We start from the raw sequence: 18,140 nt of genomic DNA, 5'->3' as shown, positions 1-18,140 counted from the left end.
CCAACAGAGATGACGATGATACACTGAGCGTAAATATATATATTGATTGCAATTATTCCCGAATGAGTGAGCGTTCATGTGCAAAGGTGTAGCATTTCAATGGTTATAATTATCAACTGTGTAGTGTCTTTTGCGCCCTTCTCAGTCCCTTTGTCTACCAAGCCGTCATACCGGTTAAGCCCACTAGGGCACATTCCCTATCATTTCCTTGTAACCATATCTACTTTGTTTGCTTGTTTGAGCATTTCTGTGATTATTTAGTTAATAAATAAATGATTGAGACAATTGATGTATGGAGGATTCATAGTGAAGAATGGGTTCGTGCAGATAACCAACAATTTACGACGTTTGGAATGAGACTAACGTGAGGTAAAGAATAATTCATTAATTAGAAGACTAATGGATCAGATATTTTAAATATCTGAAAGTTATATTAGGAAAATTAACTTTGTAATCTGAATATTTTCCTTGGTGCCCCGACTTCCTAGTTAATTACATTTACGTGATTAGTTTGATCACGTAATAATAATTACTGAAAATTTATTTGATAAAATAAGTCTTCAGTTTAATAATGCCAAAGACACGATAGTAGCATGAGTCTCTTTTAACCATATGACAATGTGACATTAGTGACATTAGTGACAACTTCTACAATATATTATTTATTGGGAATGGATTTTGGCTTGAGGTAAAATTCATGAAACTGTATAGATCCTTGTTCTTTTTGGAATGGAATATCAACAACACAAAATTCACAGGCAACATGTTCTTTCCAGGCATGGTTTATTGAAAACACACCAAATTGATACTCTACAAATCAGTATTTTTTATGTTATTTGAACAAGCATAATACTTGCCTCTGGGTATTAGTAAAATCGACATAATACATTCTGTCACTGTGGAATTGCTCTGATAGCTACGAAAGCATTAATGTACTCTTCTATGAACTCAAACCATGTTTTATGTCTATCTTTTAAAAGTTTATAATACAATGTAATACAAAGCAAAAACCCACCAACAGTCTAGTCTACACTGAGGACAGAGTGAGTGAATGTGTGAGTGTGTAAAATGAAGGGGAGAGATATACTGTAGGGAGGGAGGCTGACACAGAAGAGAAAAGGAGAGGTATAAGGGGATGAGGAGGGAGGAGGAACGGCGGAGGGATAAAGAGTTATATAAAACACAATATCTTTATGTACCATGGAAAATGTTAAGGCACATGATAGTTACAAACACATTTGCTACTGAGTAGTACGGTTACTTTATTTTGAAGAGTTTGAATCAGTGATATCTACACAGGTAGGTCTTGCTCATTTGATTCAATTTCTGCCCCATTTTCTTGCATTTCTTTCACAGCACAGTTAGCACAGTCCACAGACAAGCCCATGGACTCATTTCATATGTATATAAATACAACACCAGATCCTCTGGTTGTGTACTACAAAATTCAGTCAGGAATAGACAGTCAAAGATGAACAATCCAATGAAAAGCACACAGTTTTGAGGACGTATGTAGACATGGAGGACGTTAACGTAGGGCTATTATTACAATGCTTTTCTCTGAAATCAAATGTTTATTAATACATGTACTTTACATTTTTAGTTTATCACATAAGTCTTTGTAAACACTGTGTAAAAGATGCAAGCTTTATAAAGTCACATCACAAAGAAATTCGGCATTCAACGCAGGCACATGCCATTTGCCTATAGCTGACGCATGAGTTAAGCTGTCCAATAGTGGAGGGTCCCCTCACTAGTCCCAGAATTGGGAGAGAGAGAATGGGTTCATAGAGTAGAGTCCACTTGGAGATGGAGATAAAACAATCACAAAACCACTACTAAACCTTTAACCACATGTGTAGTTCAGCCTTTCTTCTCGTCTCTTTTTAAAAGACAATGACGTAATCATCTGCACTACTACATTTCAACTGCCCCTAGAAGAGGGCACAAAAAATATAATAATCAAACAGATGTTGTATACTTCGTACGTGATGCAAATTCTGCCTTGAACCACATGAAAACTGCTCTCCTCTCCGGATATAAATGACTAATATCCAATTACACCACAAAAACTGTCACTTAAAAATAATATAATATAAACATTTGTACAATTTTTCATGCTTGTTTCAAATAGTTCTTTAGAGATGCATTAGTGAAATCAAAGCATGTTTTCAGGTTCTCAGTGACTTCATATAAATTGCAGTGTGAAATGCGAAGGGAATTGTAACACGTCTGTCTCACATCTTTCTGTCTATCCCTGCTGCTGCACTCACCCATCCATCTCTCTTTTCTCTCAGTCTTATCTCTTGAGTGATCCCTGCTGAACCATCCACTCCCTCCCTCCCTCTATTCATCTCCTTGAAAGGTTTGGAGACCAGGTCATCAGTTCAACTCGCCTTTAAAAAGAAAGCTGAATAACAGCTCCTCTTGTTTTGTTTTCTCTTGACAGTACAAATATAAATATGTGATCAGCATGACTACAGATTTGACACTTAAATGATGTGGTTATTTCTGTTTACAAACATGATCTTTTATCCAATGAATGTGCTTCCCAAACAACCTGTTATGAGTACACAACTAAGACGTGTCTGTTGATTTCTCTGTTCTCTTTTTGTTTTTCTTTGACCCTAATATACATTTATAAAACCAACAAAAATATAAAATGCTTTTAGATTCTACCCTTTGACACCAGGAGCATGTACTTTCCATTCCTTCATTAACACAATCCATTTATAAACAAAATGTCTTATATCCTCTTCAACTTTAAAACATATCAATGACAAACTGCAACCAACCAAGCAATTCATATATCGTCGGCAAACACATATCTCTATATCTCTAGTCTGTGTCGATACTGAAAATATATTTTCATTTTGTTTCGCTCAACAGCTATAAGTAACCCAACCAAATGCACGTCATTTCACTTCCTTAACTCCAATCAACACTTGCAGGTATACAGTTCCTTTAAGTGCCCTTCAAGCATCAAGTCCTTCAAACCACCCCAACCTTCATCTACCACACCAGTCCACACTTCTTCAATCCGGAAAACTCAAACAAAAACAAAGAACAGCAAAAGAAAAAAAAGAAAAATTATATTACAAACAAAAACTATTTACTATGCCGACGAAAGACAAACCAACAAAAAAACAAAACCTAAACAAAAGGCTAAATTGTAACATAGAAAAAAATACTATTAGAAGCAAACTGTCTCCTTTCCAACACACTTCCTTTCCTCCCAACAGACATCACCTTCTCTCCCCCTGCTTCACACCACCAGCCATCCTTGCATTGCCATAGAGATAGAGCTCTAGAATACTTGTATCTCTATGACAATAACTGCTTCCCCTCTTCCATCCTGACACCATGCAGTGCTGCTCCAGTCAGAGTCCTTGCTGTTCGGGTACCCTACATCTGTCCATCCAGTGGGGAATGTAGATATGACAAGTAGTCGTTTTTAGATTTTCTTTTTTCTTTTTTTATACATCATTTCATTTGCTGATTCAAAAGCATGAAACATTGGTTGTTGGATGATTGTTTCTTTTTTCTTTCTTTTACAAAGTCTATCTGCTGACGAGTCAACATCAAAATGAGTTCCATGTGTTATGGCAGTGATGACATGGGAGGTCCTCTAGTTTAGGTGTTACGCTGTCCTTATTTAAGCCTAGAACACAGAAGAACAGGGAGGGAGGGGGGACACAGGTGGTTATGTCAAGAGCTGAAAACCTATAAGAGAGCAGGCTTGTGTACCAAAAGGCACCCTATTCCCTATATAATGCGCTTATTTTTACCAGAGCCAAATGGGCACTGGTCAATAATAGTGCACTTCAAAGTGAATAGGGTGCCATTGGACGCAGGCATGGTGTTTAAAGCAGTTGAATAATCAAGCTTTTAAATTAAGTCAGAGGGCACAATGACCAAATGGTATTACATAATCAAAATCACAATACAAAAATCACTATATTCATACATGCTTGACAGATGTCAAATCCAATGTAACAGACAGCGAGAGGGATGCTTTGATGATATGTTTGAATGGCAGCTGCTGCATAAAGCCAGCTTGATTAACACAGATATGAAGCGTATGATTACTCTATCTTACCTGATTGACTCAATGTCCATTCTTTGGTATGATTACTCTGTCCATTCCAAGCATGTCAATGTTAGAGTAGATCTGTTATTTTGTTCATTAGCTTTGACTTGACTAGATCTTAATGTGGTGATTACAATCTGTTTTCACAGTTGTTATATAAACTCAATTGTTTTCAGTACTTCATTCTGTACGGATGATCATTGTCATATTTCAGTTTGGATTTCAGAGCACCACATGAGGAGTCAATCAAAGCAGTATGGCTGATCTCTTACCTAGGACAATGAGAGTCATGGAGAAGCAATGAGAGAATAAAGAGACTTATAGCAAGGAAGAAAGATAGCCCTTCACCTCCATAGAGCTGTTGATGATCAGCCACCTACCACAGCTTCTCACCCAGAGCAGATACACTCAGTTATTAGTGACGGAACAGGAGCAAAGAGATGAGCAAGTGATGAGAGGATCCCCAATAGTGAGCTCTCGTGATGCTAACCCAGAGCAGCTAGCCTATCCTAGCCTACCACAGACTGTAGACATAACCGAGAAAGAGGAGCTGATGTGTGGGTTCATCCAGGCATCCATTATTTATCGGGAGGAGCTCTCTGTCCCAGGGAATAGTGTGTTGATTACTGCTGATAGGGAGATGATACACCATGTTCTTCCCACAGCTTTTCATTACAGCTACACTGGGAGGAATTGTGTGTGTGTGTGTTCCATCTAAAGTCTAGATTTAATCCCTTTCATAATTTAGAACAAACATAATTTCAGCTGGAATAGTCAAGGGAGTCTGTCTGTTTTGCAACAGATGGATTTTAATCAGGCAGGTACTCCACAACTGTGAAAATTATGAAATTTCATCCAGCTTTTCTCAAGTTTGGTGTCATAAGCCAACTACTCTGGGTCAAGCAGGTCCAAGCACAGATAAAAAACAAACAGAAGTGGCGTGTGTGAGGGTTAAAACAGAAACAGTGTGGTGGTGGTGGTGGTGATGGTGGTGGAGCTAACAAAGAAAGGAGACTAACAATTCAGAAAGTGGAAAACTAACATTTGCAAGACCTACCATGCATGCATTTAGACCCAGGAGTCAACAGGCTGAGGTTTAACGTCACAAGCATCCACCAGTTTGACTGCAGGCCTGTTACTCCTGACATAGTGTTTCCTATTTGTGTCATTCTGCAGCAACGGGAGAAGGGGTTAACAGCAAAACAAAGAGGTCGATAAATATCATCCATAGAGAGGAGTGGAAAGCCAGGGTTAGTTCCTTAGCATAAAGGAATATGTTTTTTGAGTCCGAAAAAGTGATTAAAAACAACAAACCAACCGACACATGCAAACAAACAAAAACAGAGTGGGACAGAGCAGTTCAAACAGCAGAGTTGCATTTTGGTTTCAGGCTTCTGGAGGTCTAGAAAGTTTGGTTGAGCAGTTGTTGCTGTGCTGAAGTAAATTCAAAACATGAGCGGGACGTGGGCTGTAAACATGAGAGGAGATATCTGTCATCTCCAGTCTTGTCTGATGGTTAATTTGCTTCTGGAATTTTTGCAGCATACTGTATCTTGACAAGCATTTGTGTCTTCAAGCTGCAACGTGTCTGCATAGCTGCCATTCTACACATGGTAAGCAGAGAAGGTCAGCAAAACACCTATTCTCCCATTCATCCTGGTTCAACAGTGAATAAATCATCCTCAATCTCTCTCTCTCCCTCTCATTCCCTCTGAGTTTTCTCTAGCGATGGACACTGAGCCACTTACTATGCAGGCTTGTGTGAGTGAGTGTGTGAACCAGGCCTTGGTTCTCGCTCTATGAGGAGAAGTGGAGATGGAGGGGTAGGACTCTTTTAATCAGTCCCAGATTAATTACTTTCACAATCACAAAGCTTACACTCAATTATGTGCTGCTTAGCTGTCAGATCTGCTGTCTGCAGTCAGTAAATTGGACTGCCAGGCTCGACAGACACCAGGCTCGACAGACAACAACATTAACTGCTGCTACAGAAAATGAAAATCCAGATTCCTCTTCAAGAAATCGAAAGGGCATGGCATTGACAAATGGGCAAGGGCACTGGAAGAGATGGATTCAGGCTACCTTAACAGAAACGGAGTATCATGACTTGTGTGTTTTAATAGCCTGATCCCTTAGTCACCTATAGCATAGCTGTAACTGAGCAGTGTGAGCTGTTACGGATCAGTCTAGACCAGACGTACCTTTAATGGCTCCCGTTCTGACAGGTCCACTGACCCGTCTCCACTACTCTTGTACTTGCAGTCTTTGTCTCTCTGGTCGATGGTGGAGTAGCCATCTAATGAGGAGAGAGAGGATCACAGAAATACAGCACTGTTAAATACATTGATGAAACTACATATGTATAAGCTGCATGCAGCCTTCCAGGAGTGGAGCTGTGCACATCTGATGTGGAGGAAGAACTCGTTAGTAAGAGAGGAAACAAGACAATTGTGTTTACATTTTCATTGAAAAGAGGAGCACTGAGGAGAACATTAAAGTTTGCCAGGTTTTGAACAAAGTCATTAGAGAATTGCCCACACCTCCTGTTACTCCTGTGTCTGTACTACAGAATGAATGGCCATCCTTATACCAACATCTTGTTAAGAGAGGCGTCTTGCATACAGCATCATAAGTAAAACACTACTGCACTACATTGTCCACTGTTAGAGAATCACAACAATATATTTGTTCATTCCCAATATTGCCAAAGTTTGTCCTTTTTTTTTTTAAATGTCCATGTTGGCAATGGTGTTGTTAGGGTTCTAGAACTGTGAGTAGTTCCTACAGACAAGAACATTCCATCTGAGACTACTAGTGTTCCTCGTCAGCGATTGAGGTCATGCAAACTCGGTCTTACCTGGACCAAGCTCGTCCATTGGTATCATATCACCACTTCCATTTTTCTTGGTGCCTGAAAAGCATTTATATGCCATTTTTTTATCATGAGCAGCACACATAAAATTTGTTTTAATCACGAGCCAATGCTGCTTTCAGGCCAATGGTCCTCAGTCACTGTCTGCTGGTACACTTTAGCAGTAATGCAGGCAGGCTGAAAATGGGTGTGAATGACAACTACACTTTATGTGTATGCATGGTTGCAAAAAAAGTCACATGACCAGAAACAAGATGACAAGAGAAGTACTGTCATGCTCTCGACTCCTCTGTCAATGAGATGTTTCGTGTTTTAGGCTGCTTCCGTACCTCCCTCTATGCATATATCCTAATATACATGCTTGGATTTGCGTTCAAGAACACACTATTGGATTAGATAAATCTACCCATGATGCATCATTCTCCCGACCACACCATCCCAAAAAGAACCGACTTACACATAAAGATCACCAAACACTGCAGCACAACAATGAGGGTGAAAGGTTTCAAGCACAGCCCTCCAACAGTAGGTAAATGGATATGAGTGAGAACACACAAAGCAAAGCGCAGATAGAACCATCCCCCTAAACACTTGTTCTGATCAAGGCTTCTGATACAAACAGACACACAGTAACAGCAGCACAGTTTGTTCCATAGATATAGAGCAGTTATTAATATCTATGGTTTCCTCACTCAGTTCACCACAGTAGGCCAGGCCCGGAGGATCCCCAGTCTCGCCTGCCATCACAGACTGACCTTGGTTCTTCTCCATCAGGGGCAGAGTGGTGTCGTCATAGCCTGGCTTGCCATTCTTGGCTGCTTTAGGGGCGCCGGTCGCTGTAGGCTGAGGGGGGAGAGTAGAGACATATGACTGTACTAATTGTGTGTGTGTGTGTGTGTAAATGCTTGTATGTGTATATGTGTGAATGCGTGCGTGTTTGTGTGTTCTACTACACAGCCTATTACCTGGAAGTGGCTCTTGTTCCATCCTTCCTTGGTCAGGGCGTTCCTCAGGTCCTTGTAGCTCCACACCGTCTGCAGCACGTGGGAGGCGGCCTTGTCCTCACGTGGTGATTGGCTGAGGAAGGTAGACAGGAAGAGAATCAGGGTCGGTATTCACAAAGCGTCTCAGATTAGGAGTGCTGATCTAGGATCAGGTCCCCATGTCCATTCATTATAATTGAAAAGGCAAAACTGATCATAGATCAGCACTCCTACTTTGAGACTCTTCGTGAATACACGCCCAGAACATTGGGCCCTACCACTGCCAGCAGCTAGTGGAGGCTGGAGCCAAACGCAATCAATCTCACATTCAAAGCCATCTATTCCCACTGGTTGCCCCAGGTGCTTGCTTTTAATTCATACTCCAATGGCCGCACACATTTATTTTCATTCAATTCATTAGCTACTCTTTAGCCCTTCTGTTAATTACATGGGAGGGTTCTCCATTACTTAAAAGTAATTGTCATGGGTGCAGAGAAAACACATTTATTTGGTATTAAATAAAGTATGAGTATCAAATCCCCACTGGAAACGAATCTTAAATTATCAATAGGTTGTAGAAGGAGACAGCTATCCAAACAACTTCTCCCTGGCTATCATTGCTCGCTGACTTGATCAAGTAGATCAGATAATTCAATGGGATATGAGGAAAGTGAAATATAGTAGAAACTGGGAAATCATTAAAACAGCTCCTGAATTCCTATTCATAGTACTTAGTATTCAGGTGAAGTGCATTATAGTTTGTGTCCTGGAAACCAGACACCGCACAGTAAGGGCTTATCTATTCAATCTAAGTAGTGTTCTACAGATCGAAATAATGTGACAAGGAATCCGGCTTATATTACCTTATATTATTAATTCCCATGCCAGAGAGGACATGAAAAGACAGGGTCGTTACATTGTATAAGGCCAGAAGCAGAAACTCCTGGTCCTTGAGAGACTGCAGAACATATATCATGAATATAAATGTGTCACTATGTTATTAATTGAACTTAAGGTCAAAACAATTAAAATTGGTAGGTGATTAGAGGCAGTAAGAGACCTGCTCTCATGGGGGAGGGAGACCGGTGGTACATGTAGGCCTACATACTGTATGTATGTGCATGGAACTGAACTACTGTTGATTGCATTGATTAGATTGATCAATCAATCATTCAATTCTAAGAAAGACAAACAAATCTATTCGAAACACTAGAACCTGTGAGCGGCCACCTTGTCTTGTTGATGGCCACCAGTTTCTCGATGGCCTGGGCCTGGATGAGGGAGCGTGCGTTCTCGGAGCTGTCCGTCACAATCTCGTGGATGGTGTTGAGAATGGCCACCACCGTGTCTTCCTCCAGGTTCTTGGCTGGCCGCTGCTGACCGCTGGGCAGGTTACTCACCAGGTCCCTCATGGCATAGCTCCCTACAGGGCAGAGGTCAAAGAGCAGTGTCCCCGTCAACTGGTAATAGAGGTAAAAGGTGTGTAAACACTCAATACTTGTTGCGCTACATAGTGTTTTGATTCATAATAGCATTGTACAAAATGTTTGATATCAACTTATTAAAACTTTGACTAATCTGCAATCATTCAGCAAAAGACACACAGGTTCAACAATCATATTGTTATCTTCAGTAGCTAGGTTTCAAACCATTTGGCAACAGATTTTCTTGCGAATATTCAAAAATCTGCATGAAGAAAATGCACATTTTCCCACCAGTGGTGTGTTTCTTGCGGATAAATGGAATTTTTGCCGATAAAAGTCAGTGGTGATGACATAGTGCACACAAAATAATTGTTTTGGCTTAAGTTTTCATGTACCGAATAAAAATGTGTGTTTCCATCGCTATCTACTGATAGTTTTGTCACAGAAACTGTTGCGTTAAATAGCAAATGTGTCTACTCTGATCTTGGCATGTGCGCCCTATCCAACAGCTCGCAGATACAGTGTGCGTAGGCTGCTAGTCTACATTATGAGATTATTATGGATAAGAGCGAGAATATGTTTATTTGTTAAACGGTAGTCAAGCATCGATCATCATGTCACCAAAATTATCGATATTTATTGGAAAGCAGGATCAAGCTCGTGCACTTTCACAACCCTGTAAAGTTAATCAGAATTCATTTAATCTGTAACCTAATAAACTGCATGCTTTCCGATCACACATCATATCGCCGCGTGACTCCAAATGTACTTTGCTATGACGGTTATTATATCAATATTTGTAAATAAAGGCATTTCCACCGCCATTTCTCAAATAATTTATTTTACCAACACAAAAAGATCCTACCATGTCGAACATACAAATTGTACAGAAACTTCCTGTTTCCATCACAGGTGTCGTGATTTAAAAAAATATGATATGACTTTACTTGCATAAAAACTGAGGATGGAAACGTGGTTAGTAACAGCTATCTGATCTCACAGCATTCCAAAGTGTTTTACCCCATTGTTGTACTTGTATGCAGTAAAGAGAGGCCGTGTGTTAACAGTGTGTGGTCAAGCCCACAGTTAACACACTGCCTCTCTTTACACCATACAGTTGGTCAATGGTCGTACCGATCAGGTCTTTGTTGCGGCGGTCGATGGAGAGGTTACGCAGGGCGATGGCCACGGCTCGGACCACCTTGTCAGAGTCAGAACGCAGCAGCTCCACCAGGATGGGAAGACCCTTCTCCTTCCTCACTGTGGCACGGATGTAGTTGGACCACTGGGGACAGAGAGAAGAGGGAACATGGAGGATAAGGATAAACTGTCTGTGAAGAGAGAATACTACCAGGCAATACATACATTCGCATGTACACACACACCCCTACACAAACACACACGCAAGCCCCTCCCCCACACACAATTATTGTACATTAGCACAGCCAACAGTGGCTATCTAGATTTGACTGTTCAAAACAATTACACAGCAGGGCTACAGACTGTCATGTGATGCAATTTGTCACTGATTAAACATCAACGAATGCTCCTCTCTTTTTTTCTGTAACACAAAACAATAAGTTTGACATGAAAGAGCTCATTTGCTGAACACTGTTACCCCCTGAGATGTAATTAAACTGGTGCAACACCAGAACCCGGCCACTGGGTGGGAGTAGTAAACCTAAAACAGACCGTACCTAGCATAGCATAGTTAAACAGCTAGGGAGCAGCAAGGAGAAGGGGATGAATAGAGGATTTAAAGTAAAAAAGCTTGAGATATCCTCATTGGGAATGGGGACACGTTATGTCCATCTCCTTTAAGCAGAGGTTTGATGTGTTAGCATCAGCCCCAAGCCCCAGTGTGGACAGGCATTCTGATCAGCCTCTATATACACAGACATGGAATCACTGGCCACTTTAATCATGTTTACATACTGCTTTACTCATTTCATATGTGTATATATATATACATATATACTGTATTATATTATACTGTAATTTAGTCAATGCCACTCCAACATTGCTCGTCCTAATATTTATATATTTCTTAATTCTTTTACTTTTAGATGTGTGTGTATTGTTGTGACACTACTGCACTCTTGGAGCTAGGAACACAAGCATTTGCTACACCCAATAACATCTGCTAAATATGTCTATGTGACCAATAACATTTGATTTGATCTGCTCGAACTACATAAATAAAATAACTACATAAATAAAATAAAATTGTCACATACACACGGTTAGCAGATGTTAATGCGAGTGTAGCGAAATGCTTGTGCTTCTAGTTCCGACAGTGCAGTAATATCTAACAAGTAATCTAACAATTTCCTAACAACTACCTAATACACACAAATCTAAAGGGGTGAATGAGAATATGTACATATAAATATATGGATGAGCGATGGCCGAGCGGCATAGGCAAGGTGCAATAGATGGTATAAAATACAGTATATACATATGATATGAGTAATGTAAGATATGTAAACATTATTAAAGTGGCATTATTTAAAATGCCATTGTTTAAAGTGACTAGTGAACCATTTATTAAAGTGGCCAGTGATTGGGTCTCAATGTAGGCAGCAGCCTCTCTGAGTTAGTGATTGCTGTTTAGCAGTCTGATTGCCTTGAGATAGAAGCAGTTTTTTTTGGAGGGAGGGAGCGATTCTGTCTCTTTATATACAGTGCCTTCAGAAAACATTCATATCCCTTGACTTATTCCACATTTTGTTGTGTTACACAGGGGCACCTTGTGCTGGGGACAGTAAAAGGCCACTCCAAAATGTGCAACACAATGCCACAGATGTATCAAGTTTTGAGGGAGCGTGCAATTGGCATGCTGACTGCAGGAATGTCCACCAGAGCTGTTACCAGAGAATTTAAATGCAAATGTTTCTACCATAAGCCGCCTCCAACATCGTTTTAGAGAATTTGGCAGTATGTCCAACCGGCCTCACAATCGCAGACCATGCATATCGTGACGTGTTTGCGGTTTGCTGATGTCAACGTTGTGAACAGAGTGCCCCATGGTGGCGGTGGGGTTATTGGTATGAGTAGGCATAAGCTACGGACAATGAACACGATTGCATTTTATCGATGGCAATTTGAATGCAGAGATATCGTGATGAGATCCTGAGGCCCACTGTCGTGCCATTCATCCGCTGCCATCACCTCATGTTTCAGCATGATAATGCACGGCCCCATGTCGCAAGGATCTGTACACAATTTCTGGAAACTGAAAATGTCCCAGTTCTTCCATGGCCTGCATATTCACCAGACATATCACCCATTAAGCAGGTTTGGGATGCTCTGGATTGACATGTACAACAGCGTATTCCAGTCCCCGCCAATATCTGGCAACTTCTCACAGCCATTGAAGAGGAGTGGGACAACATTCCACAGGCCACAATCAACAGCCTGATCAACTCCATGTGAAGGAGATGTGTCGTGTTCATGATGCAAATGGTGGTCACACCAGATACTGACTGGTTTACCTTTTTTTTATGTATCTGTGACCAACAGATGCATATCTGTATTCCCAGTCATGTGAAATCCATAGATTAGGGCCTAATGAATTTATTTCAATAGACTAATTTCCTTATATGAACTGTAACTCAGTAAAATCTTAGACATTTTTGCATGTTGCGTTTATATTTTTGTTCAGTATACATAACAGTATTCACACCCCTAAGTCAATACATGTTAGAATTACCTTTTGCAGCGATTACAGCTGTGTCTTTCTGGTTAAGTCTCTAAGAGCTTTGCACACCTGGAGTGTACAATATTTGCACATTATTCTTTTTAAATTCTTCAAGCTCTGAGAAGTTGGTTGTTGATCATTGCTAAACAGCCATTTTCAAGTTGCCATAGATTTTCAAGCCAATTTAAGTCAAAACTGTAACTAGGCCACTCAGGAACACCCAATGTCGTTTTGGTAAGCAACTCCAGTGTATATTTGACCTTGTGTTTTAGGTTATTGTCCTGCTGAAAGGTGCATTTGTCTCCCAGTGGAAAAGCAGACTGAAACAGGTTTTCCTCTAGGATTTTACCAGTGCTTAGCCCTATTCCGTTTCTTTTTATCCTCCAAAAAACTCCCTAGTCCTTGCCGATGACAAGCATACCCATAACATGATGTAGCCACCAACATGCTTGGAAATATGAAGAGTGGTACTCTGTGATGTGTTGTGTTGGATTTTCCCCAAACATAATGCTTTATATTCAGGACATAAAGCTAACTTCTTTGCCACATGTTTTGCAGTATTACTTTAGTGCCTTATTGCAAACAGGATGCATGTTTTGGAATATTTTTTTATTCTGTACAGGCTTTTTTCTTTTCACTCTGTCATTTAATGTTTTGTGGAGTAACTACAATGTTTTTGATCCATCCTCAATTTTCGCTTATCACAGCCATTAAACTCTAACTGTTTTAAAGTCACCATTGGCCTCATAGTGAATTCCCTGAACAGTTTCCTTCCTCTCCGGTAATTGAGTTAGGAAGGACATCTGTATCTTTGTAGTAACCCATCTACCAATTGGTGCCCTTCTTTGCAAGGCATTGGAAAACCTCTGTGGTCTTTGTGGTTGAATATGTGTTTGAAATTCACTGCTCGACCGAGGGGCCTTACAGATAATTGCATGTGTGTGGGTACAGAGATGAGGTAGTCATTCAGAAATCATGTTAAACACTATTATTGCACACAGAGTCCATGCAACTTATTATGTGACTTGTTAAGCACATTTTTACTACTGAACTTATTTAGGCTTACCATAACAAAAGGGTTGAATACTTATTAACTCAAGAGATTTCACCTTTTAATTTTTATTAATTTGTAAAATTTGCAAAAACATAATTCCACTTTGACATTATCGGGTATTGTGTGTAGGCCAGTGACATCTATATTTAATCTATTTTAAATTCAGGCTATAACACAACAAAATGTGTACAAAGTCAATGTTGTATGAATACTTTCTGAAGGCACTGTACCTAATTATTAAAAATCACCAGTGCAGAACAGTGATAGAAAACAGTAAAAATTAAAATGGTGACATGGTTTATACATGGTATACATGTACTGTAGGCTACATATGTTATACATATTACCACAGCTTATGTGTAAGCGTTTCAAATTTGAACAGCAAGAGATACATGTTGGATGTTTTCAAATGAATCTAACATGGTGTCTGTTGTGTTGTGTTTTGCCACCGCTGTGGATGGAGAGATCTGTGAACGAGCTGAGAGGAACAGGAAGGTGTGAGCATGTTGCTGGAGCCTGGTGATGATTAATGCCGTGACAACGGATATGTTTACAGCATGGCACATAGGTGTTAAAACATTTATCATGATAGAGCTAAAATGACAAAGCTCTCTAGGCCTAACATAGGCCAGTACTGACTAAGAGCATTCTATTCCTGAAGGGAATAACATGATAGGCCTCTCTACTTTACACTAGTGATGGTAATGACTGTGTAAATGCTGGAAAAAACATCACACTCTGATTACTCACTACTGTAACCAAATGGAAGTGTTTTTGTACTGACAGTGCAGAGCTCCATTTTGGATAAATTACTTGTCCAGCGTATTGAGGTTCAGAGACCTTATTCCCCATAATCACAGTGTGTGTGTGTTTATGTGTGTGAGACTCACGGTCCACTGTCCGGCGCTGAGGTTCTGCAGGGCCCCTGCGGCAGCCTCCAGAGTGTTGTAGTTCTGGCTCTCAGTTAGCAGAGACAGGTACAGCCTCACCACTTCCGGTTGGTACAGCAGCTCAAAACCTACAAAGACAGAGAGAGAGAAAGTTAGAGAGAGAGAGATGTGGAAATTAGATACAAAGACAGATAGAGAGAGAGAGAGACAGATAGAGAGAGAGAGAGATAGAGAGAGAGAGAGATAGGTAGAGAGAGAGATAGGTAGAGAGAGAGACAGACATGGAAGTTAGATACGGAGACAGAGAAGTTAGATACGGAGACAGAGAAGTTAGATACGGAGACAGAGAAGTTAGATACGGAGACAGAGAAGTTAGATACGGAGACAGAGAAGTTAGATACGGAGACAGGAAAGTTAAATACGTAGACAGAGAGAGACAGAGAGATATATAAGTTAGATACGGAGAGAGAGGGAGAGTCAGAAGTTAGATACAGGGACACTTTTAGGATAGATACAGAGGGAGACAGAGAGCCAACAGAGAGACAGATTATTGAACACAATTAAAAGAAACAGAGACATGTAGCTCAGATACATAGACAGGGAATCAGTCTGTGAAACTGCTCACATAATAAGACTAATAGAAGTCGGCTATCTTCCCGCATAATTATGGCAGGCAAGACTATTAGGTGTCTGTCAATTATTATTCTCCCTTTCACACTCTGGTAAATCTCATTAACAGTACGTGATAAACATAACAAACAACTGTGCATAGTCTACCCAAGTTATTGTTATCGCTGGGTAGAAACCATGTGACAACCCATTAAATGACACAGTCATTATTCCATAACTACAATGGAATAACCAACGGCTCCCAAGTGACGCAGTGGTATAAGGCACTGCATCTCAGTGCAAGAGGCATCACTACAGTCCCTGGTTTGATTCCAGGCTGTATCACATCTGGCTGTGATTGGGAGTCCCATAGGACGGTGCACAACATTGTCCGGGTTTGGCCGGGGTAGGCCATCATTGTAAATAATAATTTCTTCTTAACTGACTTGTCTAGTTAAATAAAAGTTACATCATTTTTTTTTGTTAATGTCACGCCCTGACCATAGAGAGCCCTTGGGGTTCTCTATGGTGTAATAGGTCAGAGCTTGACTAGGGGGTGTTCTAGTCTTGAATTTCTATGTTGGTGTGAGTATGGTTCCCAATTGGAGGCAGCTGATGATCGTTGCCTCTAATTGGGGATCATACTTAGTCTGGTCCTTTTCCCACCTGCGTTTGTGGCATATTGTTTCGTTTTGGTTTAGTGCTATGTGCTCTACGAACTTCACGTTCATTTATTCTTTGTTGTTTCTTGAAGGTTCACTTTAATAAATATGTGGAACTCTACTCATGCTGTGCCTTGGTCCGCTCATTATGTATACAACGAACGTGACAGTTATTTTTTTAAACAGTGTTAGTACTGCTGGTACAACACAGTATTTACTAATACCACTGATAGTTAGTATGGTAGAAGTGTGGCCAAAAAGTATTAAAAGCTCAGTCACAGATGAAACAGCCATCAGCCACCCACAGAAGAAATGGTCTTCTACAGTAACAGAGCCAATAGCCTAATGGCCACTATGTAGCTTTTATCAAAGTACAAATCTCTGCTAATGTGATCAATGACCTCAGTCATAAAACGGTGCCCTGCTTCTACTGAAGGTAGAGGGAGTGAATCCCCTCCTATGTTGTTGAGGCAAGGTCGAGTCCCTTTGACCTCAGATTATAGTTTAGGACTGTGTTTACACAGTTTAAGAAGACTTCAACTATAGAAAACTGTAGAGAGCATATGTCATTGGTTGTAATTATGTGAAAACTGCAACACATAACCTGGTGTTTTTCTCATTTACACTAAATTACACCCGAATAAATAATCTGTTGCCACAGACCAAGTTTCAGATCCGATCTCACAACAATACATCACTCACACTAGATTCATATATATTAGTCTGGTGAATGAATCATGATGTAAGTAGATATTGATTTTACATATACAACAAGATCAAGTATCTGAAAGCAAAGTTTCTCTCTGTCCATTTAACACATTGTAGCAGTCAGTCAATGGTTGGCTTGAGCTGTGGTAAACTGTGTAATTACATTATCAGCTATCAGATGAATCGGGCTGGGCAGTGAGAGGCAGAGAAAGTATCGAACCCCACTCTCCTTTCCACTACCAAGGTCAGCTCAGGCTGTTTGACATCCCAGGGGAGGAGCACTTCTCAAACTGTAGTACATCCACACTAACAGCCCTTCGCTATGGAAGACAACTTGGCTTGGCTCTATGGACTCAAAACCAAGTACTTCATCATCATCGCAATGCATCTGTATTCATATATTCTCAAAAACCTTCTGCACTTTAAAGTCTGCAAGTCTAAAGTGATGGTTCAGAACAGACTGTCTTTTCTTCACTGGTCTCTGAATAATAGTATCAGTCAGAACACACTGTACGTGTGCGCACACACACACACACCTCAATTATTCACTTCCACTGAGCTTAAATGAAAGAAAATAACCATTGGTTCATTCCATGTTATCCGAGGCATTCATTTCCAGAGGTATATTTCAAACCCCATATATTAAATGTTAATGATTGATACACTGTGGTGGGAGAGGCATTCCATACATTCTTTGTTGGAAATGAAGATAACAGTGAAAGTCTTAGTAATACAAAGAGGTAAAAAAGTACTGCTCGCTTCAATGGATGAGGCCAAGAAACAGAGGGCATTTTACCATCGCCTTAATGAGGGAGAGAAGAAAAGAAGAAAGTCTAGAGTGAGACAAACGACTCTGAAGCCCTGGAGAGGAGGAGACGAGAGGGAGCAGAGCTGTCTATTTCTGCCAGATCTAGGCTAGACTACATCCAGCTCTGGGCGTGAGCAGACCTCTAACTGTCTTCAGGAAATGCACAAACCTTGAATAACCATTTTCACCTCGAATAACCATTTTCACATCTAAATCTGGGGCTCACACCCATCATTTTGGAGAAAGAGTAAATTATGGATGTGGGAATGGCTGGCTTTGGTCCCTTCATCCTGGGCTTGCCAGATCCAGACACTCCACAGAGCTGTTTCCTGTCCATGCT

At 40.5% G+C, this 18,140-nt stretch overlaps 1 protein-coding gene across 17 annotated transcripts in view; it reads right to left on the bottom strand.

The window, feature by feature from the left end:
* Window positions 1–766: 766 nt before the first annotated feature.
* Window positions 767–18,140, bottom strand: part of LOC129826526 (splicing regulator ARVCF-like) — a 378,140-nt gene continuing 360,766 nt past the window's right edge. For 11 of the 17 annotated variants that reach the window (XM_055887359.1, XM_055887364.1, XM_055887354.1 and 8 more), the window contains 9 exons: window positions 15,014–15,141; window positions 10,504–10,654; window positions 9,176–9,368; window positions 7,928–8,039; window positions 7,655–7,805; window positions 6,948–7,001; window positions 6,292–6,386; window positions 5,148–5,260; window positions 767–3,661 (listed from right to left, as the gene is read on the bottom strand). In XM_055887359.1, the coding sequence (XP_055743334.1) occupies window positions 5,159–5,260; window positions 6,292–6,386; window positions 6,948–7,001; window positions 7,655–7,805; window positions 7,928–8,039; window positions 9,176–9,368; window positions 10,504–10,654; window positions 15,014–15,141 (986 nt within the window). In that variant the 3' untranslated portion in view covers window positions 767–3,661; window positions 5,148–5,158. The remainder of the gene's footprint in view (window positions 3,662–5,147; window positions 5,261–6,291; window positions 6,387–6,947; window positions 7,002–7,654; window positions 7,806–7,927; window positions 8,040–9,175; window positions 9,369–10,503; window positions 10,655–15,013; window positions 15,142–18,140) is intronic. The other 6 variants (XM_055887363.1, XM_055887362.1, XM_055887366.1 and 3 more) reach the window with 4 other exon arrangements.

This window comes from Salvelinus fontinalis, chromosome 28, assembly GCF_029448725.1.
Source record: "Salvelinus fontinalis isolate EN_2023a chromosome 28, ASM2944872v1, whole genome shotgun sequence".
In the NCBI taxonomy this organism is placed as follows: domain Eukaryota; kingdom Metazoa; phylum Chordata; class Actinopteri; order Salmoniformes; family Salmonidae; genus Salvelinus; species Salvelinus fontinalis.
Note: the sequence above shows the minus strand (reverse complement) of the source record. Positions and strands in the feature narration are given on the sequence as shown.